Source organism: Hippocampus zosterae, chromosome 7 (assembly GCF_025434085.1).
Source record: "Hippocampus zosterae strain Florida chromosome 7, ASM2543408v3, whole genome shotgun sequence".
Classification (NCBI taxonomy): Eukaryota; Metazoa; Chordata; class Actinopteri; order Syngnathiformes; family Syngnathidae; genus Hippocampus; species Hippocampus zosterae.
In genome coordinates this window covers 13,686,627-13,714,285 of record NC_067457.1, presented here as the reverse complement: position 1 = coordinate 13,714,285, position 27,659 = coordinate 13,686,627, and the positions used below count along the sequence as shown (strand labels likewise).

The 27,659-nt window shown below is 48.3% G+C and overlaps 1 protein-coding gene and 1 long non-coding RNA gene across 4 annotated transcripts in view; one reads left to right on the top strand and one right to left on the bottom strand.

Moving 5' to 3' along the window:
* The window catches only part of asns (asparagine synthetase), a 116,356-nt gene that overhangs the window by 85,509 nt on the left and 3,188 nt on the right, over positions 1 to 27,659 (top strand). For both annotated transcript variants that reach the window (XM_052071115.1, XM_052071114.1), the window contains exons 3-11: positions 14,833 to 15,070; positions 18,521 to 18,706; positions 18,788 to 18,889; positions 19,525 to 19,652; positions 19,792 to 19,918; positions 25,887 to 25,993; positions 26,889 to 26,989; positions 27,097 to 27,178; positions 27,286 to 27,441. In XM_052071115.1, coding sequence (XP_051927075.1) covers positions 14,833 to 15,070; positions 18,521 to 18,706; positions 18,788 to 18,889; positions 19,525 to 19,652; positions 19,792 to 19,918; positions 25,887 to 25,993; positions 26,889 to 26,989; positions 27,097 to 27,178; positions 27,286 to 27,441 — 1,227 coding nt within the window. The remainder of the gene's footprint in view (positions 1 to 14,832; positions 15,071 to 18,520; positions 18,707 to 18,787; positions 18,890 to 19,524; positions 19,653 to 19,791; positions 19,919 to 25,886; positions 25,994 to 26,888; positions 26,990 to 27,096; positions 27,179 to 27,285; positions 27,442 to 27,659) is intronic.
* The window catches only part of LOC127604330 (uncharacterized), a 35,887-nt gene that overhangs the window by 7,972 nt on the left and 256 nt on the right, over positions 1 to 27,659 (bottom strand). The gene's annotated exons all lie outside the window — the stretch shown is intronic.

Below are 27,659 nucleotides of genomic sequence, written 5' to 3'. Positions count from 1 at the left end.
TCGGGGTGTCCCCCGCCTACTGCCCGAAGACAGCTGGGATAGGCTCCAGCACCCCCCGCGACCCTAGTGAGGATCAAGCGGCTCAGAAGATGAATGAATGAATGAATGAATATTGTACAGTATAGTCTTCCAGTTTTGTTGGAAAGATCTCTCTCTCTCTCTCTCTCTCTCTCTCTCTCTCTCTCTCTCTCTCTCTCTATATATATATATATATATATATATATATTAGAGCTGTCAAACGATTAAAGTATTTAAGTTAATTAAAAATGCAACTGTCATAATTAACTCAAATGAACTCAAAAATTAATCGTAATTACTCACACATTTTTTATCGTTTCTGAATTTCCTTTTACATTTATTGTCACTATTTTCTCTCCATTTTAATGCTCTCATCAACATGGGATCATGAATCAGTTTTCTATGTGCCAAATGCAAATATTTACTGAAACAATTTTACATGAACATTTTTCACTTGGTGCAGTTATTCACACATAATCTGTCACACAATATTACTGTCCATCAATAACGGTGAATAAAATATTTTGTCACACAACAGCTGCTTTTTTCATGAAATCAAAACAGAGCAATATAACATTATAAAGTGCACATCTAAGGTACACTAGAACTCAGCCTATAGTGGATTTAAACCATGGTTGTATACTTCGTTTTTCTGAAGTTTGCTTTGAACACAGCAGCTGTTTCTGTATGTTTGTTGGAGAATAACGAGTCCCCGGACACCAGTGTTGGTTATGTGCCGCTGTATTCAAAACTGACGACCGTACAAACAAGCGCAAGGACCTCCCCCCGTGCTGCTGGGGCAAACCATTCTGAAAGAGGGGGGTTTCACTCCCCCTAACACAGTCAGGCTATGTTGATTGTGTTGGACCTTCTTGCGCGGAAGTCTCTCTACGGTTTTGTGTAGACCTCATTTCGAATGACTACACTTGGTTCAATGACAACACTGGAGACATTTTACTTTCGCTAGGTCGCTACCACTGTAGCGCACTGTCACTGTCAGACGAACACAGAGAAGCTCCACCAGCTCTATCTATATGGACACAGAACACTGTAACCTTCCACACAAAATAGTTCCAAACAAGTAACAATCGCGTCATCGATCCATCCATTTTCTGATCCGCTTTATCCTCACAAGGGTCGTGGGGGGGTGCTGGAGCCTATCCCAGCTGTCTTCCGTCAGTAGGCGGAGGACACCCTGAACTGACTGAACCGAACTGAACTGACTTAGATTTGTTCTTGGTTTTATTGTTTGGTGCTTTCTACCGCCTTTATTAACGATTTGTTTTACTGTTTATTGTGCATGTTAAATTGCTCCATGTACAGCACTTTGTATGCAGCGATGGCTGTTTGAAAGTGCTCTATAAATACCGTAGACTTGACTTGAATTGGTTGCCAGCCAATCGAAGGGCACACAGAGACAAACAACCATCCATGCTCACACTCACACCGAGGGACAATTTAGAGTGTTCATTAACTTTCCACGCATGTCTTTGGAATGTGTGAGGAAACCGAAATACCCGGAGAAAAAACACACAGGCACGGGGAGAGCATGCAAACTCCACACAGGAAGGCCGGAGCCGGATTCAAACCTTGCACCTCTGCATTGTGAGGTCGACGCGCTAACCACTGGACTACTGGGCTGCTCTGAACTAGTACTTGGGTGCTTTAAATAACGTGGCCTTTCAGATTCGCTGTTGATGTAATTTAAATCCATATTTGCTTTTTGAAACCGGGTGGGCAAAATGTGTCCGATTTTTTTTTTTCCTCCTGAATCCTTTCTGATGTTCTCATAAAAAAATTTATTGACGTTTTTCTCAGTTGCTACAGTATGTTTCTTAGATCAGAATCAAATTTTTCAAAACTACTTGATCATTGACGACGTTTATACGCAGTCAATATTTGGGTGAAGGTTAAAAAAAAAATCACAATTTCTGAAACATTCGGAATATACCATTTACATAAATGAGTAGACAGTCAGTTCTGCGTTTATAATAATAATATATCACATTTGTAAGCGCCTTTCATAACACTCAAGGACACTGTACAACCAAGAGCAACAGTAACACAGATAAAATAATAAAGAAAGAAAGAAAGATTTAAGGCAGGTAGGCAAGTCTGAATAGGTGGGTTTTGAGCTGGGTTTTGAATATGGAAAGAGAATCAATATTACGAATGTTGGGAGAAAGTGAGTTCCAGAGTTTGGGGGCAGAGCAACTGAAGGCTCTGCACCCCCATTGTACTGAGACGGGCAGAGGGTAGAAAAAGGTGGAGGGAGGATGAGGACCTGAGTGAGCGAGAGGGAATGGAGATTTGAAGAAGATCTGACAGATAAGGGGGCGCAAGGTTATGGATGGCTTTGAATGTATAGAGAAGTAATTTGAAGTTGATTCTAAGTTTGACAGGAAGCCAGTGGAGCTATCGGAGGATGGGGGTGATATGATGGAAGTAGGGGGTTCTCGTGATGATCCGGGCTGCTGAATTCTGAACAAGTTGAAGTTTATGGAGGAATTTTTGATGGACACCGAAGAGGAGTGAGTTGCAGTAGTCAATACAGGAAGACTGTGAACAAGGATAGCGGTGGTGTGAGGAGCGAGTGAGGGACGGAGGCGGTTTATATTGCGAAGGTGGAAATGAGCGGACCGGGTAATGTTATTGATGTGGGAGTGAAAGGATAGTGAACTGTCAAGGATGACACCCAGACTCTTCACCTGGGGGGAAGGAGATATAGTGGCATTATCAATTATGAGGGAGAAACTGTCGGCTTTGTTTAGAGTGGATTTGGTACCGACGAGTAGGAGTTCAGTTTTATTGCTGTTTAGCTTGAGGAAATTATTGGTGAACCAAGATTTGATTTCTGAGAGACAGTGAGAGAGGGATGAGGGTGGGAGAGAAGCGGCGGGTTTGCTGGAGAGATAGAGATGGGTGTCATCCGCAAAGCAGTGAAAGTGTAAGCCAAATTTGCGGAAAATATTTCCGAGCGGAAGGAGGTAGACAATGAAGAGGAGCGGACCGAGGACAGAACCCTGGGGAACACCAGAAGAAACGGGGAGGGATTGTGAAGGATTGATTAAGCCAATTTCAAATGGTGCCGCAGGGACGTCGGGACCCATATACAAGTCGTTTCCTCTTGTTAACCGTCAATTTAAAAAAAAGTCATTTCGCCCAACACGGGGGGGGGGGGGGGGGGAAACCCCATTCCATTTCCTCTTCCCTCCAAAAATGTGCTTTTGAGCAGCATCACCGAGTTTCACCACCATTGTTCCTCTCCCGGCGAGTCGCATGCCAGACATATGGATTTGTACCCACGTATATGTGTGTTTGTATCCACACTGTCTCATTTTCACTCTTTAGTCAGAAAATAATGCGGCGGAGACCGTACCATGCAAACTCGCGCTGCACTTTTCACACATTTCACAAGTGAGGAGTGTCGGTGATTGTATTTGGAAGGATTTCTAAATCTGAATTGTTGTTGCATGATGTGGGGTCGAAGTACAAACCATTAAATGCACAGTAGCTTTCACTTGTCGTCGAAAAATTCAATTTCTGCATTGTATGTAACCTGAATGGTTCTAGTCCTTGTTGGCTGAGTTATCTTTTGGATAGGAATGGTTGCCAAGTGTAAATATGATGATGTACACAGTGTCCATAAATTCTCTTTACCATTTCAAAAATGTATTAAAAATGCAATGGATTCAATATTTTATTCCGTTTTGTTCTCTTGTATTCACCGTTTATTAAAGTTTCTTTTTTACCTTTTAATAAATATATCGTGTATCGAACAAAGATAAGGGACATGACTGACCTATAGCAAAGGATTACTGAAGCCATTGCCACAATTGATGAGGCTATGCTACAGCAAACATGGCGAGACATTTTGTCCCATCTTGATGTGATTTGTGCAATGGTGCCCATGTCGAAGTGTATTAAAAGAGGTTAAAAAAAAACTTTAATAAACGCTGAATACAATAGAACAAATCTGAATAAAATATCTAATCAATTGCATTTCTAATACATTTTTGAAATGGTAAAGAGACTTTATGGACACCCTGTATTTTCAAAAGTACATCCAAATAGTTATGTCAAGGTCACGTTTCCCCATTCTGGATGCACAGCAACTGTACATTATGTAATCCCACCATCCCCCCCACCCCCCAAGTCACACGTTGCCAACATCTGCTGGAGATTTTCTGTGCACGTTAACGTAGCTTCCTCTCGAATTTTGGTGTGCACGCTGGGTGCATGTTCGACAAAGGATTTAAGTATTTCCAGGCCTCAAAGCTGAAGGTGCTTGTCAACTGAAGTTCTGGTCGAACCTGAGAGATATTTCTCCAAGTAGGTTGTGCGAAAACTTGGGAGGGAGTTAACCCTGAGGCGAGGGAAAGACTGAACTTTCCTTTGCAAAGAGAAATTCCGACTCAGTCACCATGGTCACTTGACTGAGTGAACCTTTTTTATGCTAAATCCGGATTTTTCTACCAGTGTCCTCTCGAGGACACGTGTCTTGTCCGTTTCTCCCCGATTCCATCGAAACTCAGGCACAACTAATTAAAAAAAAAAAAAAAACATAATGCCATCCACAGTTTTCTTTGAGATTAAATTGATTTTCTATTCTTTAAACTCAGTAATAATGTTTGACATCAGTGCGAAACCTTTATTTTTAATTTTTTTGGGGTGAAATGGAGTTTTGTATCAATGCAGAGTATATTGAAATATTTCGTAAAAATAATAACGTATCCATAATTGGGTCGTGGGTATGGCGTTAAACTGCATCCGACTGGTCCTCCAGGTTGGGGGGGTTGGGCGTGAGGTTAACAACCTCACCCTGTAAAAACCTGCTGCCTTGTAGGTTGGGTCTCTTTAGACAAAGGCTAGGAGAAGGCAACTCTGAATCCAAATCCCCCTGCTGCCTCGCAGGGTCTGCCTCTTAGGCATTGGCTACGGTGGTACACCCTACCAGTGTACCCGGAGTGGAGCCCCGACAGGCAGGGTCAGACACGCAGTCAGCGATCCTGGCAACTCCTGCAGCAGACCCGGTCCCAAGTGTATTGGTTCATCCTCTCCCTTGGGCTCCGATCGGTGACGCCGAGAGGGGGACACTACAGCCTGGGCAACTCAGTGTCTCCATATCCCCCGCCCAAGCCTTCGACGCGCACTGGAGAGTGGTCTCCACCGAAGTCGCAAGACTTCGTAAAGCAACCACGGGAAGAGGCAGTTACCGGTTCATTAGAGCTCCGGCCAATTGGCGTGGAGCCGGAGCGCCAGGGGCCTCGACCGACGGTGGGAGGAGTCATCGCACTCCATTGACTAGCTACCGCCCGCCCCAAACTGGGCAGCCCCCGGTCAATAGGGTGCTAGCCCGTCACACTCGCCTGCTCTACTGGGTGCGTAGAGAGCAGGGGAAACCCGGAAAGCGAGTGCCTCCATGCACCAGGCAAAACACGCAAGAGAAAGAAGTCCCCAGCACTTCGCATAGCAAGCTGGAACGTCAGAACTATGTGCCCCGGAATGTCCCCCGACCCGACTCAGATCACTGACCTAAGAAAGACCGCCATCATTGGGAAGGAACTGGCCCGCTTGAACATCGATGTGGCCTGCCTCCAGGAGACACGCCTGCCAGACAGCGGATCCCTCAGGGAAGAAAACTACACCTTCTTCTGGCAGGGTCGGCCGCAGAAGGAACCGCGCCAGCATGGCGTGGGCTTCGCAGTGAGGAACTCCCTGCTCCACGCAGTGGAAACACCGACCGGCGGCACGTCCCGTCTCCTCTCCCTGCGCATGAAGACCACAGCAGGGTATGCCAACATCATCTCAGCCTACGCCCCCACCCTGACGTCCTCCCCAGAAGCCAAGGATGAGTTCTCCGAAACTCTCGAAAATGAAGTGAGACGTATCCCCAAGACCGAACTCCTCCTGATTCTCGGCGACTTCAACGCACGTGTGGGGGCCAATTGGCAGGCTTGGCCCTCTTGCCTCGGCACACATGGAGTTGGGCGACTGAACGAGAATGGCCAACGCCTCCTCGAGCTGTGCTGCCACCACAGCCTCTGTATCACCAACATCTTCTTCGCAGGCAATGACCGCCACAAGGTGTCCTGGAGGCACCCTTGATCCCACCATTGGCACCAGCTGGACCTAGCAATTACAAGAAGATCCAGCCTGAACGCCATCCTCCACACGAGGAGCTACCACAGCGCAGACTGCGACACCGACCACGCCCTAATCGCCAGTAAGGTGAGGCTGCAGCCTCGCAGAATCCACCACGCCAAGGCCAAGTGCAAGCCGCGCATAAACACATGTGGCACTGCCGACCCGGAAAAGGTGAACTGCTTCTCCACTACATTCAGAGATAAGCTGAAAGAGAAATATGACAACACCACAGAAGACCCCGTCCGTCTCTGGGACCAGCTCAGAAACGCCATCTACGACTCCGCAATGCTCGCCTTTGGGAAGAGAGTGCGGAAAAACGCAGACTGGTTCGAGGCGCACTGGCTAGAAATGGAGCCTGCAACAGGAGCCAAGAGAAAGGCAATGCTTGAGCACAAGAACAACCCCTGCCCCAACACCCGAGACACCCTCCGTGCTGCCAGGAGTAAAGCCCAGCGGTCAGCCCGCCGTTGTGCTAACAAATACTGGCAGGACCTCTGCATGGAGATCCAGTCAGCTGCTGACCAGGGCAGGACCAGGAGCATGTATGAGGGGATCAAAACGGCAACGGGTCCATCATGCAACAAAACCGCCCCTCTCAAGTCCAAGACCGGTCACACGATCCAAGACCAAAGCAGGCAAATGGCCAGGTGGGTCGAGCACTACCTAGAGCTATATGCAACTCAAAACACCGTCGCAGGAGCAGCCCTTGACTCCCTGCCTGACCTTCCCCTCATGGAGGAACTGGACAGCGCACCCTCGCCTGACGAGCTTGCGAAAGCAATCGACGCTCTAAACTATGGCAAAGCACCAGGCCAGGATGGCATCCCCCCTGAGGTACTGCGGCATGGGAAACACATGCTCCTGCAACCGCTACACCAGCTTCTGAGCCTCTGCTGGGAAAAGGGCCACATCCCCCAAGACATGAGGGATGCCTCCATTGTCACCCTCTACAAGAACAAGGGGGACCGCAGCGACTGTAACAACTATCGGGGCATCTCTCTGCTCAGCACCGTTGGGAAGGTGTTCGCCCGCGTCGCCCTGAAACGGCTTCAGCGCCTCGCCTCACGAGTCTACCCCGAATCGCAGTGTGGCTTCAGGGCTAAAAGATCCACAGTGGACATGATATTCTCCCTCCGCTTCAAGAGAAGTGCCGCGAGCAGCAAAGACCTCTGTTCATTGCCTTCGTTGACCTGACCAAAGCGTTCGACCTGGTCAGCCGGAGCGGGCTATTTCAAATACTGGAGAAGATAGGCTGTCCACCAAAACTGCTCACCGTTATCCGCTCCTTCCATCAAGACATGCAAAGCACAGTCCGCTTCAACGGCGCTACCTCCCAGCCATTCCCAGTCAGCAGTGGAGTGAAGCAGGGGTGCGTCCTTGCACCAACCCTATTTGGAATCTTCTTTTCCATCCTCCTCCAGTATGCCTTCTCCGACTGCGAAGAGGGGGTATACCTCCGCACACGGCAAGATGGTAGCCTCTTTAACATGGCAAGACTGCGCGCCAAGTCTAAAACCTACAACATCCTGGTAAGAGAACTACTGTTTGCAGACGATGCTGCCCTCACTTCCCATAGTGAGGCAGGACTCCAGCACTTGGTGAACAGACTCTCGCGTGCGTGCAGGGACTTCGGGCTCACGATCAGCCTAAAGAAGACAAATATACTAGCCCAGGGAACCACCGTCGCCCCCTCTATCACCATCGAGGACACGCCGCTGCGAAATGTCGACACCTATCTAGGCTCAACCGAGCAACAACATGTGCAACAACACTCGACGCCGAGATCAGCTCGAGGATCGCCAAGGCTGCCGGTGTGATGGCGAAGCTGTCGAAACGCGTCTGGGAAAACAGCCTTCTCAGTGCAAAAACCAAGGTTATGGTGTACGAGGCCTGCGTCCTCTCCACCTTACTCTACGACAGTGAGTCATGGACCACCTACGCTAGGCAGGAATGGCGACTTAACACCTTTCATCTACGTGCCCTCCGGCGGCTGCTGCGCATCAGGTGGCAGGACAGGATTCCAAACACCGCGGTCCTCCAACAAGCCGGCCTCCTAAGCATCCAATGCACCTTGATGAAGAGGAGGCTCCGCTGGATCGGCCATACCTTCCGCATGGACCCCCACCGGCTGCCGCGGGAAATCCTCTATGGCGAGCTGCTTGAGGGACGCCGGAGTGTGGGCCGGCCCCTGCTGCGCTACAAGGACACTTGCAAACGTGACCTAAAGGCGGTCCGGGTGGATCCCAACAGATGGGAGAGTGCAGCGGCAGACCGAGCCACCTGGCGCAACACCATCCGCATAGGGGTTGCCGAGGCTGCGGCGGAGGAGCAGGACCGGGCCTCACAGAAGCGGGCAGCGAGAAAGTGCCGCGCAGCTGCTGCACGCACCACCCCACCATCCTCAACATTCACCTGCGTGAAATGCCAGCGGGAATGCCACTCAAGAATAGGGCTCTTCAGCCACTCGCGCTCATGCGTCCAGTACAGGACCTAATCCCCCACTACGCGTCGACCATCGCCTTTCGAGACGAGGATGCTATATATATATAATTGAGAAAATTCACTCTCTCCGTTAAACGCCTGTCAACTGTATTTGTGTCAGGGAAAATAATTCAACCGGAATTTGGTGTAGAAAGCCTTTTATCTGAACTCATATTTGATATTTATTAATTTTGGTTGACACGCCCAGACTGAGACTATTGTCTAGTTCGCATTCATTTAGATCATGGTGTCAAAGTCAAGGCCCGGGGGCCGTATCCAGTCCGCCGGCTCATTTTATGTGGCCCGCCAAAGCAAATCACGTGTGCTAAAATCTGGACCATAATGTCAAATTGTAATATGTAATAAATAACGTTGAGATTTTGCAAGAATTTTGTTACCCTGTTTCCACTCACGCGACTAATAATTGAACAAACTAAAAAATTAACTAATTCTAAAATTAATAAGCTTCTCATTTGTTGTGTACAAGGAATCATGTTGTGGTTTCCCTCAGAGGGGAGACACAACTCTAAATTGGCCCGCGAGTAAAATGAGTTGGATGCTCCTGATTTTATTTATTTATGGATTCATCAGAATCAGAATCAGAATCAGAATCATCTTTATTGGCCAAGTATGCAGAACACACAAGGAATTTGTCTCGGTGTAACACGCTGCATTAGTATCATCGTAAACAAGGACATGACAAATAGGTATGGAATGACATTTCGCAATGTCAGTGAACCGTAGTGTGGTGGTACCATCCAGTGACAACTGTGAGACAATGTGCAAAGTATCAAGCAGAGCTTAAGTGATCAGTGGTAGAATGCAATACTATCACAGTTGTACAGTTGGTGCAGAAAATCATTGAACCATTTTAGAGTGACCAGTAGCAGTATTTGTGGCTAGAGGGAAGAAGCTGTTTAAGTGTCTGCTGGATTTGGTGCGCATGGATCTGTAGCGCCTGCCTGAGGGGAGTAACTGGAAAAGGTGGTGGGCAGGGTGCGGGGGATCCAGGAGGATTTTCCGTGCCCTTGTCTTGATTCTTGCAGTGTGCAAGTCCTCAAGAGTGGGTAGGGCAGTGCCAATGATTTTTTCTGCCGTCCTAACTGTCCGTTGAAGTCGGATTTTGTCCTTTTTTGTGGCGGCCCCAAACCAAACCGTGATGGAAGAACACAGGATATGTGGCAGGCCATGCTTCATCAGCAGCCTCAGGAAGTACATCCTCTGCTGGGCCCTTTTCAGGATGGAGATGGTGGTCATCTCACCAGGGGCATTTTTACTCTTCGGCATCCACTCACTTGTGGATCAAACCTGCACCGCCGCCGCCACCACATCACAGTCCTGCTACCTAGGAGTGTTTTTTGAACAACCCTGGGGATTTTTTTCTTTTTTTAAGGAGAGGGCAAAGTGTTTGATTCTCAGTCAAAAGTAAACAATATTTGCATATTACCCCTGGCAAAGGTGTAGTGCTCTCTCTCTCCAAGTGCTTCTCATGGCAGCTTCTCTTATAACCCACAGTGGACACGAGGACTTTTTGAAAAATATGCTTCTCCTCACTGGGATCCTCACAAGGGTCCCAGCTGTCTTCGGGCAGTAGGCGGGGTACACATACTGTATAGACAAACAACCATTTGCACTCACACATAAGGACGATTTCGAGTGCATGCATGTTTATGGAAAGTGGGAGGAAACCAAAAGTACCCGGGGAAAACCCACACAGGCACGTGGAGAATATGCTTACCATGCAGGAAGGCCGGAGGTGCTGTGATGCCAACGCACTAATCAGTGTACTATAAAAGATCCAAAATAAAATTACATACAATAAAAGCTCCGGTCGCGACGACTGCACTCGCCCGTTGACCCGCCCCAAGAATTCCATTTACACATGAAGAGCACATCTCGTGGTCGTGATGAGCTCAGGACTCGCTGGTACCACAGACGTGCACTACATGCGTCTGTTTTTTATTTTTGTTGTTGTTCCTGAAACATTTTTCCACAAGAATTCCATATACCAGGCGGCCCGGTGGGCCAGTGGTTAGCACGTCGACCTCGCAGTGCAGAGGTAATTCCATCTCCGGCCTCCCTGTGTGGAGTTTGCATGTTCTCACTGGGCCTGCGTGGGTTTTCTCCGGGTACTACGGTTTCCTCCCACATTCCAAAAACAGGCATGGTAGGTTAATGGAACACTCTAAATTGGATCTCGGTATAAATGAGCGTGTATCGTTGTTTGTCTCTGTGTGTCCTGCGATTGGCTGGCAACCGGTTCAGGGTATCCCCTGCCTACTGACTACAGCACCCCCCAATGCGAGCGATTGGTTCACATTGCCAGCATTCCCGGATTATTTTCCAGTGGGGGTTGGACCCAACCAAGGCTGCCCTTTGTGACCGATTCTGTTCATAACCTTGATGACCAGAATTTCAGATGATCCATCCATCCATCCATCCATCCATCATCTACCGCTTATCCGGGGCCGGGTCGTGGGGGCAACAGCTCTAGAAGGGAAGCCCAGACTTCCCTCTCCCTAGCTACTTCTTCCAGCTCTCCCCGGGGGATCCCGAGTCGTTCCCAGGCCAGCTGGGTGACATAGTCTCTCCAGCGTGTCCTGGGTCTTCCTCTGGGTCTCCCCCCGGTGGGACATGACCGGAACACCTCACCGGGGAGGCGCTCAGGAGGCATCCGAATCAGATGCCCAAGCCACCTCATCTGGCTCCTCTCGATGTGGAGGAGAAGCGGCTCGACTCTGAGCCCCTCCCGGATGACTGAGCTTCTCACCTTATCTCTAAGGGAGAGCCCGGACACCCTGCGGAGAAAACTCATTTCAGCCGCTTGTATCCGGGATCTCGTTCTTTCGGTCACGACCCATAGCTCGTGACCATAGGTGAGGGTTGGGACGTAGATCGACCGGTAAATTGAGAGCTTCGCCTTTTGGCTCAGCTCCTTCTTCACCACGACAGACCGATACAACGTCCGCATCACAGCAGACGCTGCACCGATCCGCCTGTCGATCTCCCGCTCCCTCCTACCCCCACTCGTGAACAAGACCCCAAGATACTTGAACTCCTCCACTTGGGGTAAGATCTCCTCCCCGACCCGGAGGGGGCACTCCACCCTTTTCCGACTGAGGACCATGGTTTCAGATTTGGAGGTGCTGATTTTCATCCCCACCGCTTCACACTCGGCTGCGAAACGCTCCAGTGAGAGTTGGAGAGCCCCGTTTGAAGGAGCCAACAGCACCACATCATCTGCAAAAACCAGGGATGAAATACTGAGGCCCCCAAAACGGACCCCCTCAACGCTTCGGCTGCGCCTAGAAATTCTGTCCATAAAGGTTATGAACAGAATCGGCGACAAAGGGCAGCCTTGGCGGAGTCCTACCTCCACTGGAAACGATTCCGACTTACTGCCGGCAATGCGAACCAAACTCTGACATCGGTGGTAAGTCCACAAAACACATGTAGACTGGTTGGGCGAATTCCCACATACCCTCAAGGACCCTGCTAAGGGTGTAGAGCTGGTCCACTGTTCCACGGCCGGGACGAAAACCACACTGCTCCTCCTCAATCTGAGGCTCGACTTCCTGACGGACCCTCCTCTCCAGCACCCCTGAATAGACCTTACCAGGGAGGCTGAGGAGTGTGATCCCTCTGTAGTTGGAACACACCCTCCGGTCCCCCTTTTTAAAAAGAGGGACTACCACCCCGGTCTGCCAATCCAGAGGCACTCTCCCTGTGGTCCACGCGATGTTGCAGAGGCGTGTCAACCAGGACAGCCCCACAACATCCAGAGCCTTGAGGAACTCCGGGCGGATCTCATCCACCCCTGGGGCCTTGCCACCGAGGAGCTTTTTAACCACATCGGTGACTTCAACCACAGAGATAGGAGAGCCCACCTCAGAGTCCCCGGGCTCTGCTTCCTCCAAGGAAGGCGTGTTGGTGGAGTTGAGGAGGTCTTCGAAGTACTCTGCCCACCGGTTCACAACGTCCCGAGTCGAAGTCAGCAGCGCCCCATCCCTACTGTACACAGCGTTAGTGGTGCACTGCTTCCCCCTCCTGAGACGTCGGATGGTGGACCAGAATTTCCTCGAAGCCGTCCGGAAGTCGGCTTCCATGGCCTCACCGAACTCTTCCCACGCTCGGGTTTTTGCCTCGGCGACCACCGAAGCCGCGGCCCGCTTGGCCAATCGATACCCGTCAGCTGCCTCTGGGGTCCCACAGGCCATAAAGGCTCGATAGGACTCCTTCTTCAGCTTGACGGCATCCCTTACTGCTGGTGTCCACCAGCGAGTACGGGGGTTGCCGCCACGACAGGCACCAACCACCTTACGGCCACAACTCAGATTGGCCGCCTCAACAATAGAGGCACGGAACACGGTCCACTCGGGCTCAATGTCCCCCGCCTCCCCCGGAACATGGGAAAAGCTCTGTCGGAGGTGGGAGTTGAAACTCCTTCTGACAGGGGATTCCGCCAGACGCTCCCAACAAACCCTCACTATACGTTTGGGTCTGCCAGGACGGACCGGCATCTTCCCCCACCATCGGAGGCTACTCACCACCAGGTGGTGATCAGTTGACAGCTCCGCCCCTCTCTTCACCCGAGTGTCCAGAACATGCGGCCGCAAATCCGATGATACCACAAAAAAGTCGATCATCGAACTGCGACCTAGGGTGTCCTGGTGCCAAATGCACATATGATATATGTTACGGACAATCCGTGACGAGCACAGAAGTCCAATAAAAAAACACCACTCGGGTTCAGATCGGGGGGGGCCGTTCCTCCCAATCACGCCCCTCCAGGTCTCACTGTCATTGCCCACGTGAGCATTGAAGTCCCCCAGCAGAACAAGGGAGTCCCCAGCAGGAGTACTCTCCAGCACACCCACCAAGGACTCCAAAAAGGGTGGGTATGCTGAGCTGCTGTTTGGTGCATATGCACAAACAACAGTCAGGACCCGTCCCCCCACCCGCAGGCGGAGGGAGGCAACCCTCTTGTCTACCGGTGTGAACCCCAATGTACAGGCACTGAGCCGGGGGGCAATGAGAATTTCCACACCTGCTCTGCGCCTCTCACCGTGAGCAACTCCAGAGTGGAAGAGAGTCCAACCCCTCGAGAGAGAACTGGTACCAGAACCCAGGCTGTGTGTGGAGGCAAGTCCGACTATATCCAGTTGGAAATTCTCTGCCTCACACACCAGCTCGGGCTCCTTCCCTGCCAGAGAGGTGACATTCCATGTCCCAAGAGCTAGCTTCTGCAGCCGAGGATCGGACCGTCAGGGTCCCCGTCTTTGGCTGCCGCCCAGCTCACATTGCACCCGACCCCTTTGGCCCCTCTCATGGGTGGTGAGCCCATGGGAAGGGGGACCCACGTTGCCTCTTCGGGCTGTGCCCGGCCGGGCCCCATGGGTGTAGGCCCGGCCACCAGGCGCTTGCCAACGAGCCCCACCTCCAGGCCTGGCTCCAGAGGGGGGCCCCGGTGACCCGCGTCCGGGCAAGGGAAACCTTGGTCCATATATTTTGCTCATCATAAGGGGTCTTTGAGCCGTGCTTTGTCTGGCCCCTCACCTAGAACCTGTTTGCCATGGGTGACCCTGCCAGGGGCATAAAGCCCCAGACAACTTAGCTTCTAGGATCATTGGGACACACAAACCCCTCCACCACGGTAAGGTGACGACTCACGGAGGGGATTTCAGATGATGATGATCAGAATCATTGTTCACTGTAAAGACCACCTTTACGGTGAACAATGATTTAACTTTTATCCCCGGCGGACACGCTGCTGCTTATATGCCATATGCTCTGCACTGGCACACGAATACATGAAACACTTAACTATGGTTTGACAGACTCTGATTTCTGTCACCCGTCTTTCTGGAATGGATGAGTCAGAGTTAACTTACTCTCAGGGTTAACTTACTTTGAGTTTTCTACTTTTTGGACTATACTACTACTCAGGCCCCAATTTAAGTGAAAACATACACATACAGCAAGGTAAACAAGTGATTTTTTTGCAACGTGTCTGATCTACATTTCAAGTATGTAATTAAAGAAGTTGCCTTAGGGGGAGGCTTGTTAACTCAAGGGTGCCATCCAGTTAATGGCTGCTCAATGTTTGTTGTCTGTGTTCCATAACAACCTGATATTTATTGTTTCTCCCAGTCACCCTCTACTTTGTTTTTCCAACTGTTCTTTCAGCTCAAGAAGCAATTTGACTTTGAATGCCAGACAGAAGTGGACGGTGAGGTCTTGCTCCATTTGTATGACCGCTTTGGCATTCAGAAGGCCGCCTCTCTCCTGGATGGCACTTTTGCTTTTGTTCTTTTGGACACAACAAACAAAAAAGTGTGCCTTGGAAGGGACACGTATGGTGTGCGCCCTTTGTTTCGACTTCTTACTGACAGTGGATTGCTTGGAGTCAGCTCCGAAGCCAAAGGTAATGGAGTATTTATCGTGAACCCCCACTTATTTGCAGGCGACATGGCATTGTCTTACATAGTACAGTGATCCCTCGCTACTTCGATATATATATAAATCCTCATCTCACCCCTCGGGTGGTGTCCGTCCCTCATTCAGCTCGGGTGCTCTACCAGAGGCCAGGAAGCTTGAAGGTTCTGCGCAGTATCCTTGCTGTTGCCAGCACTGCACATTTCTGGACTGAGGTGTCCGATGTTGTTCCCGGGATCTGTTGCAACCACTCATCTAGTTTGGGGGTCACTGCCCGGAGTGCTCCGACCACCACAGGCACGACTGTCACCTTTACCTTCCAGGCTCTCTCCAGCTCCTCTCTGAGCCCTTGGTATTTCTCGAGTTTCTCATGTTCCTTCTTCCTGATGTTTCCATCACTTGGGACCGCTACATCCACTACAACGGCTTTCCTCTGCCCTTTATCTATGATCACGATATCTGGTTGGTTCGCCATTACCATCTTGTCAGTCTGGATCTGGAAGTCCCACAGGATCTTCGCTCTGTCATTCTCCACCACCTTCGGAGGTGTTTCCCATTTTGACCTTGGGGTTTCCAGTCCATACTCCGCACAGATGTTTCGGTAGACTATGCCAGCCACCTGGTTATGGCGTTCCATGTAGGCTTTCCCTGCCAGCATCTTACACCCTGCAGTTATGTGTTGGATCGTCTCAGGTGCCTCTTTGCACAACCTACACCTTGGGTCTTGTCTGGTGTGGTATATCTGGGCCTCAATGGCTCTGGTGCTCAGGGCCTGCTCCTGAGCAGCCAGAATGAGTGCCTCTGTGCTGTCCTTCAGGCCAGCCCTCTCTAGCCACTGATAGGACTTCTTGAGATCAGCCACTTCAGTTATGGTCCGGTGGGACATTCCGTGTAGGGGCTTGTCCTCCCATGATGGTCCCTCTTCCAGCGCCTCATCTTCTGTTCCCCATTGTCTGAGACATTCTCTGAGTACGTCATCCGTTGGAGCCTTCTCCTTGATGTATTCATGGAGCTTGGATGTTTCATCCTGGACAGTGGCTCTCACACTCACTAGTCCCCGGCCTCCTTCCTTTCGGCTTGCGTACAGTCTCAGGGTGCTGGATTTGGGATGGAACCCTCCATGCATGGTTCGGAGCTTTCGGGTCTTAACGTCCGTGGTCTGAATCTCTTCCTTTGGCCACCTTATTATTCCTGCAGGGTATCTGATCACTGGCAGGGCATAGCTGTTTATTGCCCGGGTCTTATTCTTTCCATTGAGCTGGCTTCTTAGGACTTGCCTCACTCGCTGGAGGTATTTGGCCGTAGCCGCTTTCCTTGTTGCCAGTTCGAGGTTGCCATTGGCTTGTGGTATACCAAGGTACTTGTAGCTGTCCTCAATGTCTGCTATTGTTCCTTCAGGGAGTGAGACCCCTTCAGTGCGGACTACCTTTCCTCTCTTAGTCACCATCCGACTACATTTCTCAAGCCCGAATGACATCCCGATGTCGCTGCTGTAGATCCTGGTTGTGTGGATCAGGGAATCTATGTCCCTTTCGCTCTTAGCATACAGCTTTATGTCATCCATGTAGAGGAGGTGACTCTCTAATAAACAGCTATGTACTGCCAGTGCTCAGATACCCTGCAGGAATAATTAGGTGGCCAAAGGAAGAGATTCAGACCACGGACGTTAAGACCCGAAAGCTCCTAACCATGCATGGAGGGTTCCATCCCAAATCCAGCACCCTGAGACTGTATGCAAGCCGAAATGAAGGAGGCCGGGGACTAGTAAGTGTGAGAGCCACTATCCAGGATGAAACATCCAAGCACCATGAATACATCAAGGAGAAGGCTCCAACGGATGACGTACTCAGAGAATGTCTCAGACAATGGGGAACAGAGGATGAGGAGCTGGAAGAGGGACCATCATGGGAGGACAAGCCCCTACACGGGATGTACCACCGGACCATAACTGAAGTGGCCGATCTCAAGAAGTCCTATCAGTGGCTAGAGAGGGCTGGCCTGAAGGACAACACAGAGGCACTCATCCTGGCTGCTTAGGAGCAGGCCCTGAGCACCAGAGCCATTGAGGCCCAGATATACCACACCAGACAAGACCCAAGGTGTAGGTTGTGCAAAGAGGCACCTGAGATGATCCAACACATAACTGCAGGGTGTAAGATGCTGGCAGGGAAAGCCTACATGGAACGCCATAACCAGGTGGCTGGCATAGTCTACCGAAACATCTGTGCGGAGTATGTACTGGAAACCCCAAGGTCAAAATGGGAAACACCTCCGAAGGTGGTGGAGAATAACAGAGCGAAGATCCTGTGGGACTTCCAGATCCAGACTGACAAGATGGTAATGGCGAACCAACCAGATATCGTGATCATAGATAAAGGACAGAGGAAAGCCGTTGTGGTGGATGTAGCGGTCCCAAGTGATGGAAACATCAGAAAGAAGGAACACGAGAAACTCGAGAAATACCAAGGGCTCAGAGAGGAGTTGGAGAGAGCCTGCAAGGCAAAGGTGACAGTCGTGCCTGTGGTGGTCGGAGCACTCGGGGCAGTGACCCCCAAACTAGATGAGTGGTTGCAACAGATCCCGGGAACAACATCGGACATCTCAGTCCAGAAATGTGCAGTGCTGGGAACAGCAAGGATACTGCGTTAGAACCCTCAAGCTTCCTGGCCTCTGGTAGAGGACCCGAGCTGAATGAGGGATGGACACCACCCAAGGGGTGAGATGAGGATTTTATATATATATATATATATATATATATATATATGGTGATATATATATATATATATATATATATATATATACACACCTATGCCCCTAATTCAAGATTTCACCAGGACGTTTCGACAACATTAGTCAACACCCGTTTATACAGTTTATCAGTAAAAAAAAAAAAAAAAATTGATTTGGCAGCGAGTACATATTTTTTTGGTGAATGCGTCCGAACTTTGGCACTCTGTTGCTCACACTGACACCGTTTAGCCATGAGGAAGCATTCACCACAATGCTTCTTTCTATTTACATCACCCATGACCCAGATTAGCGCTACTGCTATGCGCATCACAGACAGGCATACAGCCAGCAGGAGCAGCGGGAGACGAGGCAAATTTGGGAGAAAACACAACGGCAAATAAATAAACATATCACTAAACTACTTGTCAAAATTGAAATTAATTGTCAAGGATTTTATCGTCAACGTCGTCGTCAGCTAATCTTGGCAGGCCGATTTGGTACCAAGATGCCACAAGATGGCACCAAGTGATAATGTTACACAAGACACAGGCAGGCCTGAGCTGAAAAATAGCGAAGAGTTTTTTTGCGTGTGTGTGAATAAGGTTAATTTGCAAATCTCAAACCTCAGCTATGTGGGGATTCACCAAGTCGTCAGTTTAGGGGAAAATATTGTGCGTTTTCTTAAGCGAAGTTGTGTATTTTCTTCCAGGTCTTATGGATGTTATCCCTGCGTTGGGCAATCCTGTCAAAATCACACCCTTTCTTCCGGGACATTTTGAGGTCTTTGATTTGAAGCCCAATGGCAAAGTGAAATCCATTCAGTTGGAGCAGTTTCATGAATGCACAAATGAGCCCATTCATGCCATCTATGACACTGTGGGGAAACTGCCAGCAAGTATGAATTGGCCTTGATGATTGAGTTTATCACATTTTATACAAGAAAAAAGGTTTAACTATCATTATTGACATTTCTAAGGTTTTGATGAAGACATTGTGAAGGACAACATCAGAACTTTGTTTGAGAATGCAGTTCGGAAACGTCTCATGGCCACGAGGAGAATTGGTTGTCTTCTCTCAGGTAATTTTCCATTATTTTTTTCCATTATTCGTGATTTGTTATCTTTCACCAGATTTTACACAGAGGGTGTGTGTGTTTGTGTGTGTGTGTGTGCGCGTGCGCATGTGTGTGTGTATGCATGAATAAACACAAATTGCAATGAAGTTGGGATGCTGTGTAAATAAAAACTGAAGACAATGATTTACAAATCATTTTCAATCTCAATTATCAGTAATATATTGAAGATATATATATTTTGCGACCATTTTTGAATTTGATATTTGCAACAGATTCCAAACAAGGAAGAAAGTGTGAGCTGTCATGAGAACTGCTACACATGGCGGAGCTATTGTTGATAGTCGCTGCACTGCTAACGTAAATCACTTAGAATAATAATAATTAAAAATAAATAATAATAATAATACATTTTATTTGTGGGCGCCTTTATAGAACTATAGGACACCTTACAACAAGCAGTTAAAAAACACAAATACAATGTTAAAAACAACATCAAATAGAATAAGATAAAATAAAACAAAATAGAGACAACGGATTTATGGTCAGAGTGAATAAGCTTTGAGTAAGATATCGAAGATATTATTTAGTCATCAAATAGAGTACATTGTTTTTCACAAAGTTAACTTCCTGTTGTTTAGGTGGTTTGGATTCCAGTTTGGTTGCCGCTACGTTGGTAAAACTGGCAAAAAAAGTGGGGCTGAAATATCCAATTCAAACATTTTCAATTGGGTCAGAGGACAGCCCGGACATCTTAGCTGCCCGTAAGGTAAGATTGTCCAATTTATGGCTATTACCAAAGTCAATGCCAATCGGAAAAAAAACCCCAAACATTCTTTTGTTTTTCTATACATTAATTGATGTCTACATTATCTTCCTGTCCAAACTTTGATTGTTGTCTCTCCAAGGTTGCGGCTTACATTGGCAGTGAACACCACGAAGTGAATTTTACTGCAGAAGAAGGCATTCGCGCTGTAGAGGAAGTCATTGTAAGCCTTGAGACGTATGACATCACGACCGTACGTGCCTCTGTTGGTGAGTGAAAACTGAGGAGTCCACTAAAGCAGTGGTGCCCAACAGCCGGGCCGCAGACCGGTAACGGTCAGTGGGTCATTTGGTGCCGGGACGCACAGAAAGAATACAAAAACGTACATTCCTTCTGTTTTCTTCATTTCAGAATCTGAAAGATGTTTTATTTAGAAAAATTACCGGATTCTCTATTATTTCAGTCTACAGTATGTCACCTTTGACGCAGGTGAATGTGCGCTTATTGGTCACGTGATAAGGTACCGCATAAAAAACCCCAAACGTCTCTGAAAAGTTTTTTCGGGAAGGGGAAAAGGCCCAGCCAGGAGAAAGAAGAGGAGCCTACGACTTCCAAGACACAGAAGGCTACATTTAATAGACAGTATCAGAGTCCTAGGGTGGCCCGGTAGTTCAGTGGTTAGCACGTCGACTTCACAGTGCAGCTCCGGCCTCCCTGTGTGGAGTTTGCATGTTGCCAGCGTGGGTTTTCTCCGGGGACTCCGGTTTCCTCCCACGTTCGAAAAACACGCATGGCAGGCTGATTGAACACTCTTAATTGTCCCTAGGTGTGAGTGAGGGTGTGCATGGTTGTTCGTCTCTGTGTGCCCTGCGATTGGCTGGCAACCAATTCGGGGTGTCCCCCGCCTACAGCCCGAAGACAGCTGGGATAGGCTCCAGCACCCCCGCGACCCTCGTGAGGATGAAGCGGTTCGGAAGATGAATGAATGAATGAATGAATGAATATCAGAGTGCTATTTCAAATCCGGCTTTATCTCAACGGGAGATTCACATGCACCAAGCCAACTCTGCATAATATGCGGCAATGGTGAGTCGTGTTGTTCATGCACTTTTTATTTGCAGCGTGTCTTATTTTGAAGACACGTTTAAACGTTACCATAGCGACCAGAGAATGTTGCGGCCAGATCAGACGTTCCTGGTGTCATGATTCAACGCCCCCTGTCGACCAAATGCCTCCTTCTCGAGTGTGCTCTCGCGCCATAACTGTCAAGCAGCCCTCATCCTCTGATCCTAAATTCGCCCCTGCATGAACTTCTTTTAAAGAATAAAAATTGGGCCTAGTTGAATAAAAAAAATTAGTAGCAGACTTAAAAGGTGGAAAAAATATGTCCCACAGAAACTGCAAGTGACGTTGGACGAGGCTTTTCGAATGGCTTGACAAGTTTATGGGGTAGTGCAGCAAATTATCCAGTAGGGGGGAGTGTCATTATATAGCATACAACAGCTCAACCCTTCAAAATGGCAGTCAATGGTGAAAACATAAAGACGACAATGTCAAAGGAAGAAGGCCAAATCAAAGATAGGAAAGTAAAAAAACAACAACAACAACAACAAACAAAACAAAGTACATTCATGTCACAGAAAGATGTAACAGATGTAGAAATACATAACACAGAGACAATACAACTCATTCCACCATAAGGGTTGCCACCTTTCAGATCTGGAACTCAGTGACAATCCTCACTCTGTCTCGGCAAAACCACGTGGGTGGAAGAAATGTGAGAGTTTACCTCCTTAAAACCCTGAAATGCATTAAACCACGTGTATTTTCTTTAATTTGAAAAAACAAAATGGTTTGGTTTAATTGACATATTCTAAATTGTCATATTAATCTCTGGACCCTGGGATCGCTTGGTGGTCAGTAAGGACGGAGAAGTCAAGAAAGCATTTAGCTGTACTTGAAGTTTAAAGTGCTTTATTAGCAATCAACCTTGTTATTTCTTTTTTTATAGACTAAAGTAGCTTGAACCTGAGCATGGCCGATAAGCTCTTTAAAAAGTGCTGTAAATGAAACAAAGATTTGTACTTGAACACTTTGAACAGCTATGAAACACTTAATAGCCCGAACTTGCGCATATAGACCTGACCTACTGTATTGTATCCATATTTGAAGTGCTTGATATTGAACAAAGCCTGTCTGGGGACACTTTTACTGAAAGAGGACAATACCTAAATGAAAGAGCCTATAGTGCTGTAAATGTAGCAATCAGGGACCTTTACCTTAAGAGGAAGAAAAAATGTGTTTAGGCGTGTTCAAAGCTGAATGGATGAAATTAGGCTGAACTTGAGCAGACTGCATTACTGGAACAAAGCCTGTCTGGTAACATCCATCCATCCATTTTCTAATCCGCTTATCCTCACAAGGGCTCCAGGCATGCTGGAGCCTATCCCAGATGTCTTCGGGCAGTAGGCAAGCGACACCCTGAACTGGTTGCCAGGCAATCGCATTGTCTGGGGACACTTTTACTATAATAAAGATAACTACAATAAAATTAAGCACTTGTGTGAACCCAAATGAAAAGATGGAAACAAAATATTCTTCCTCAACCCCCTTATGTGCTGTGCTATTTACAATGGTTCACGTGTGTTTATTCAGCAGCCTGACAGCAGTCGGCAGGAACGAGCGGCGGTACCTCTCCTTCTTGCAGTGTGGGTGTATTTGGCTGAGGGAGCTGCCCAGTGCTGTCAGAGTGGCCTGGAGGGGGTGTGAGAGTTTGTCCATCATAGCTGTTAGCTTATTATGTTAGTATGTAGAAAGAAGAAAGAAGAAAGAGAAAAAAACAACAACAAACTACTATTACTACTAAGCAGTACTATTTACAATTTTCCTTCACATCATTTAATTATTATTATTATTATGATTGTTATTTTTTATTCATCAGCCTGACAGCAGTCGGTAGGAACGAGCGTCGGTATCTCTCCTTCTTGCAGCGCGGGTGTAACAGTCTCTGGCTGAAGGAGCTACAAAGTGCTGTCAGGGCGGGCTGGAGGGGGTGGGAGGCACTGACCATCATAGCTTTTAGCTTAGTTAGCATCCTTCTGTTGCCCACCTCCTCCAGCGTGTCAAGGGAGCAACCCAGGACAGAACTGGCCTTCCTGACCAGTCACTCCAGTCTCTTTCTGTCCCGGGCTGAGATGCTGCCTGACCAGCAGACAATGCTATAATGGATGTCCGAGGCCACCACCGAGTTATAGAACGTCTTAAGGAGTGACCCCTGAACCCCAAAAGACCTCAGTTTCCTGAGTAGGAAGAGTCGGCTCTGTCCTTTCCTAATCAGGCTGTCCGTGTTTGTAGACCAGTCCAGTTTGTCGTTCAGAAGAACACCAAGGTACTTGTAGGAGGTCACCCTCTCTATGTCCATACCCTGGATGTTCATCGGTGCTGGTGAGGACTTTTTCCTGCAGAAATCCACAACCAACTCCTTAGTTTTCCTAGGGTTGATCTGGAGGAGATTCTGCTGGCACCAGTCCACAAAGTCCTTTGTCAGTCCCCTGTACTCCCGATCGTCCCCTTCTGTAATGAGGCCAACAATCGCAGAGTCATCAGAGAACTTCTGAAGGTGGCAGTTTGGAGTGACGTGTCTGAAGTCCGAGGTGTAGAGGATGAACAGGAATGGAGCCAGAACAGTCCCCTGCGGTGCTGCAGAGAAGCCGGTCCGACTCACAGCTCTGCAATCTCACATACTGCGGCCGATTTGTGAGGTAGTCTATGATCCATGCTGTGAGATGGTGGTCCACTCCGGCGTTCTGCAGTTTGCCTCCCAGCAAATTGGGCTGGATGGTGTTGAAGGCACTGGAGAAATCAAAGAACATGATTCTCACAGTGCTCCCAGCCTTCTCCAAGTGTGACAGCACTGAGTGGAGGAGGTAGATAATGGCGTCTTCCACGCCGATGCCAGGCTGATAGGCAAACTGCAGCGGGTCCAGTGACTGGCTCACCAGCGGTCGAAGGTGGGCGAGGATGAGTCTCTCCAGCGTCTTCATCAGGTGAGACGTCAGCGCCACCGGTCTGTAGCTGTTCAGCTCCTTAGGGTGGGGGGTCTTGGGCACTGGGACCAGGCACGAAGTTTTCCACAGCTGTGGAGCTCTGCCCAGCTTCAGGCTCAGGTTGAAGATGTGCTGGACAATGTTACACAGCTGGTCAGAGCAGGTCCTGAGGAGCCGGGAACTGATCTTGTCCGGACCTGCTGCCTTCCTCACATTCATCTTCCTCAGTTGGTTCCTTACCTGCTCTGTTGTGACGGACAGGCAGGAACCAGGTGACATACTGGGTTGATGAGAGCTGGTCGAAAGAGGAGGGGGAGGAGAAGAAGTCCTCAGTGAGAGAGGTTGCAGTTTGTGGTTGGGGGAAGGGACAGACGACTGGTTGAAATGGTTGAAAAAATGGTTCAGTCCATCTGCCCATTCCTTGTCCTTCTCGATCACTGTCTTTGGGCTGTCATGGCCTGAGATGGTTTTCAGGCCCCTCCAGACACCAGTGACATTGCTGGCCTGTAACTGGTCCTCCAATTTCATCCTGTATATCTTCTTCCCCTCCCTGATCTTTCTTCTCAGCCGAATCTGCACGGCCTTCAGCTCCTCTCTGTTTCTCGACCGAAAAGCTCTCTTCTTCTCCTTCAGCAGGGTCTTTATGTCAGGATTAATCCATGGTTTGTTGTTGGAAAAACACCGCAGAGTTCTGGTGGGTACGGTGTTCTCCTCACAGAAGTTTATATAGTCCGTGATGGTGTCAGTGAGTGCATCAATGTCCTTCCCATGAACCTCGCTGAAGAGTTCCCACCTGGTTGTCGCGAAGCAGTACCGCAGAGCATCTTCAGCTTCCGATGACCATTTCTTGACCATTCTGGTCACAGTTGGCTGCCTGTGCACCAGGGGTTTGTACACAGGCTCGAGAAATACCAAGTTGTGGTCTGCTCTTCCAAGAGGAGGGAGTGAGAGGGGTTTATATGCCTCCTTGGTATTGGCACAAGTCCAAAATATTATCGTCTCTAGTGGCACAGGTTACATACTGCTTGAAGGTTGAAAGGGAGGACGACAGAGAGACATGGTTGAAGTCCCCAGAGATGATCAGCAGGGCGTTGGGGGACTGTGTTTGCAGCCTGCTCACGACAGTCATCAGGGCATCACACGCTGCATCACTATTAGCCGACGGGGGGATGTACACTGTCACAGCTATGACGTGTGAGAATTCCCTCGGGAGATAATGGAGCCTGAGGCTAATGGCTAGCAGCTCAATGTCCCGGCTGCAGAGTTTGTCTTTGATCGTGATATGCCCCGGTTTGCACCATTTGTCGTTCACAAAAACAGCCAGTCCCCCACCTTTTCTCTTTCCACTCCCTTCATTCCTGTCCGCACGTATGAGTTGGAAGCCTTCCAACTCGACATGTGTTTCCGGAGTGATCGCTGTTAGCCACGACTCTGTGAGTAGCATTAGGCTAGCCTCGCGGTACTCCCTTTGATGTCGCGTTAGCGCCGCCAGCTCATCCATCTTGTTAGGGAGCGATCTTGCATTCCCCATGATGACGGACGGGAGGACATGTCTGTACTTTCTCCGCCTTGTGCGGCGGTCCTTCCCGGCTCGACACCCTCGTGTCCTCCTCTTCAACTCTCGTGGGATATCCGGTTTGTCACCGGCCAGTAGCCCGCTGTTAGCCCGCCATGCTAACAGCTGGTCCTTACTGTAAACAATGGAGTTGCGTGTGCTATCTGGATCTCCGTTCACAGGATACGTAAAAAGATTAAAGCAAATAAAGGAGATGAGCATAAATGAAGCTGCCCCTCTCCCCCCCCATGGGTTTGGGGTACAAAACCACACAAACCAAAATGGGAAGAAGTAATAAATAAAGTAAAAGGACGAAAAGAAACTCAAACAGGGATATGAGCTGCTGGAGAGGCAGCCACTCAGGGGGCGCCATCATAAAAAAAAAAATATTCTTATTATTATTATTATTATTATTATTGTGTACAAACTGATTTTAATGCAGCTGATGAATAAAAAAAAAGAAAAAGAATACTGCAGTAATGACTGCATCAGTGTCTTACATGTGCATGTGGTATTTACTGTAGATGATGAATTGATTCCAGATGTAGCATATATTGAAATAACTAATATTCAGACTTTTTTTTCTTCTAAACACCGCCTCTCACCCACTCTGCCCTTTTTTCCTCTGCCCTGCAGGAATGTACTTGGTCTCTAAATACATCCGTGAGAATACAGATAGTGTGGTGATCTTCTCTGGAGAAGGCTCCGATGAGCTCACGCAAGGCTATATTTACTTCCACAAGGCAAGTCCTGTCTTCGAAATGAATTCACGTGTAACGTTGAATTAATTTGTTTGAGAGCATGGTCTCAAACTCATGGCCCGTGGGCCAAATGCGGCCCACAGGACCCTAATTTCAGGTCCCCTCCGTGATATGAAAGTTTAATGTTAGTGAGGCCCGCGAAAGTTTGATATTTAGCCATTCTAAATAGTTAGGTCTGTCACATTCGAAGGCCGAAAGATTCGGAGCACCCGAACTATAGCGGCAACGTGACCAGCTCGAATACACGTGCCAACCACGGATGTAAACAACCCATTTAAACAGATAAACAGATAAAAAACACACAAGTCTGGCTGTTATGGCTATTACATCCACACAAGGGACGTTTTATGTGTATGTGACCGTGTTAGCGTTAGCTCCATGCTAGCCACTAGCCGAACTTTTCAAACTTTATAACAGTTTTTTTTTTCATTTAATTTAATATTAATCGGCCACCACAAACACCTTATGTTTCCATGGTTTCCAACCTTCAACCATTCACTCACTGTGCCATGCTCGACATCATATGCAGGCGCAGGACCCTGAGCCGGTCTGGTACCAGCGCATATGACGTTCTTTGATTTGTTTCTTTTTTTCATCTTATTTTGTGTAGAAAAATAAAAATTAAAACCCCTGTTTTAGAGTTTGCAGCCACAGTGTCTAAAAACATGTTATATGATGTTTGAAAAGCTTGAATCTCAGACTAATAAGATTGTGCCGGGACAATGAATAATGACTGACGGAAGACTCATAAAAACTAATAATCATTGAAAGCATAAAAGGCTCACATTGATGACTGTTAAATCAAGATATTGATCATATATCAATATAGTGGTGATTTGATTTGATTTTTAAAAATGTTGTTATACCCTTACCGTAGGCGCCCAGCACCAAAGCAGGAGCAGAAGAGAGCATTCGACTGCTGAAAGAACTCTACCTGTTTGATAATCTCCGAGCCGATCGCACCACTTCTGCACATGGGTAATGTTTTGCTTGGGGAGCCGGGGGAGAAACCACCGCAAAGCTCAATCAGCTTCCCAACAAATGCACATTCACCGGTACATTAATTTGTGCCATTTATCGTTCAGTTTGGAGCTCCGAGTCCCTTTCTTGGACCACAGACTGACGGCTTACTACCTATCCCTGCCCGAGGAAATGAGAAATCCCCAGGTTCGTTCTTATATGCCACATTTTTTTGGGGGTTGGGGAATAATTATTTGCCGGGATATGTCAAGAAGAACTTCAGATTATTAAGTATCGGGGTAATTTGTCTGCAGCATGGAGTGGAGAAGTACCTTTTGAGGGACTCGTTCAGCGGCCAGAAATTGATCCCTGATGACATCCTGTGGCGGAGGAAAGAAGCCTTCAGTGATGGTGTGATGTCTCTTAAGAAGTCCTGGTATATCTTTCTGCAGGAGAACCTTTCATCCACGGTATGCATAATGATTGAAGACACTTGCCGTGATTTTACTTTTTGAAAAAAAAAAAAAGGGGGAAGTGCATATTAAACTCATTCATTCCCAGCCATTTTCACTAGAGCAAACCCCACAATCCCAGCGTTTTACTGAATTTTGACTGGTCTTGCAAGGCCCACCGAATATTTGGTTCTATGCTATACAAACATGGAGCCTACCAAAATAAAGTTTGGACT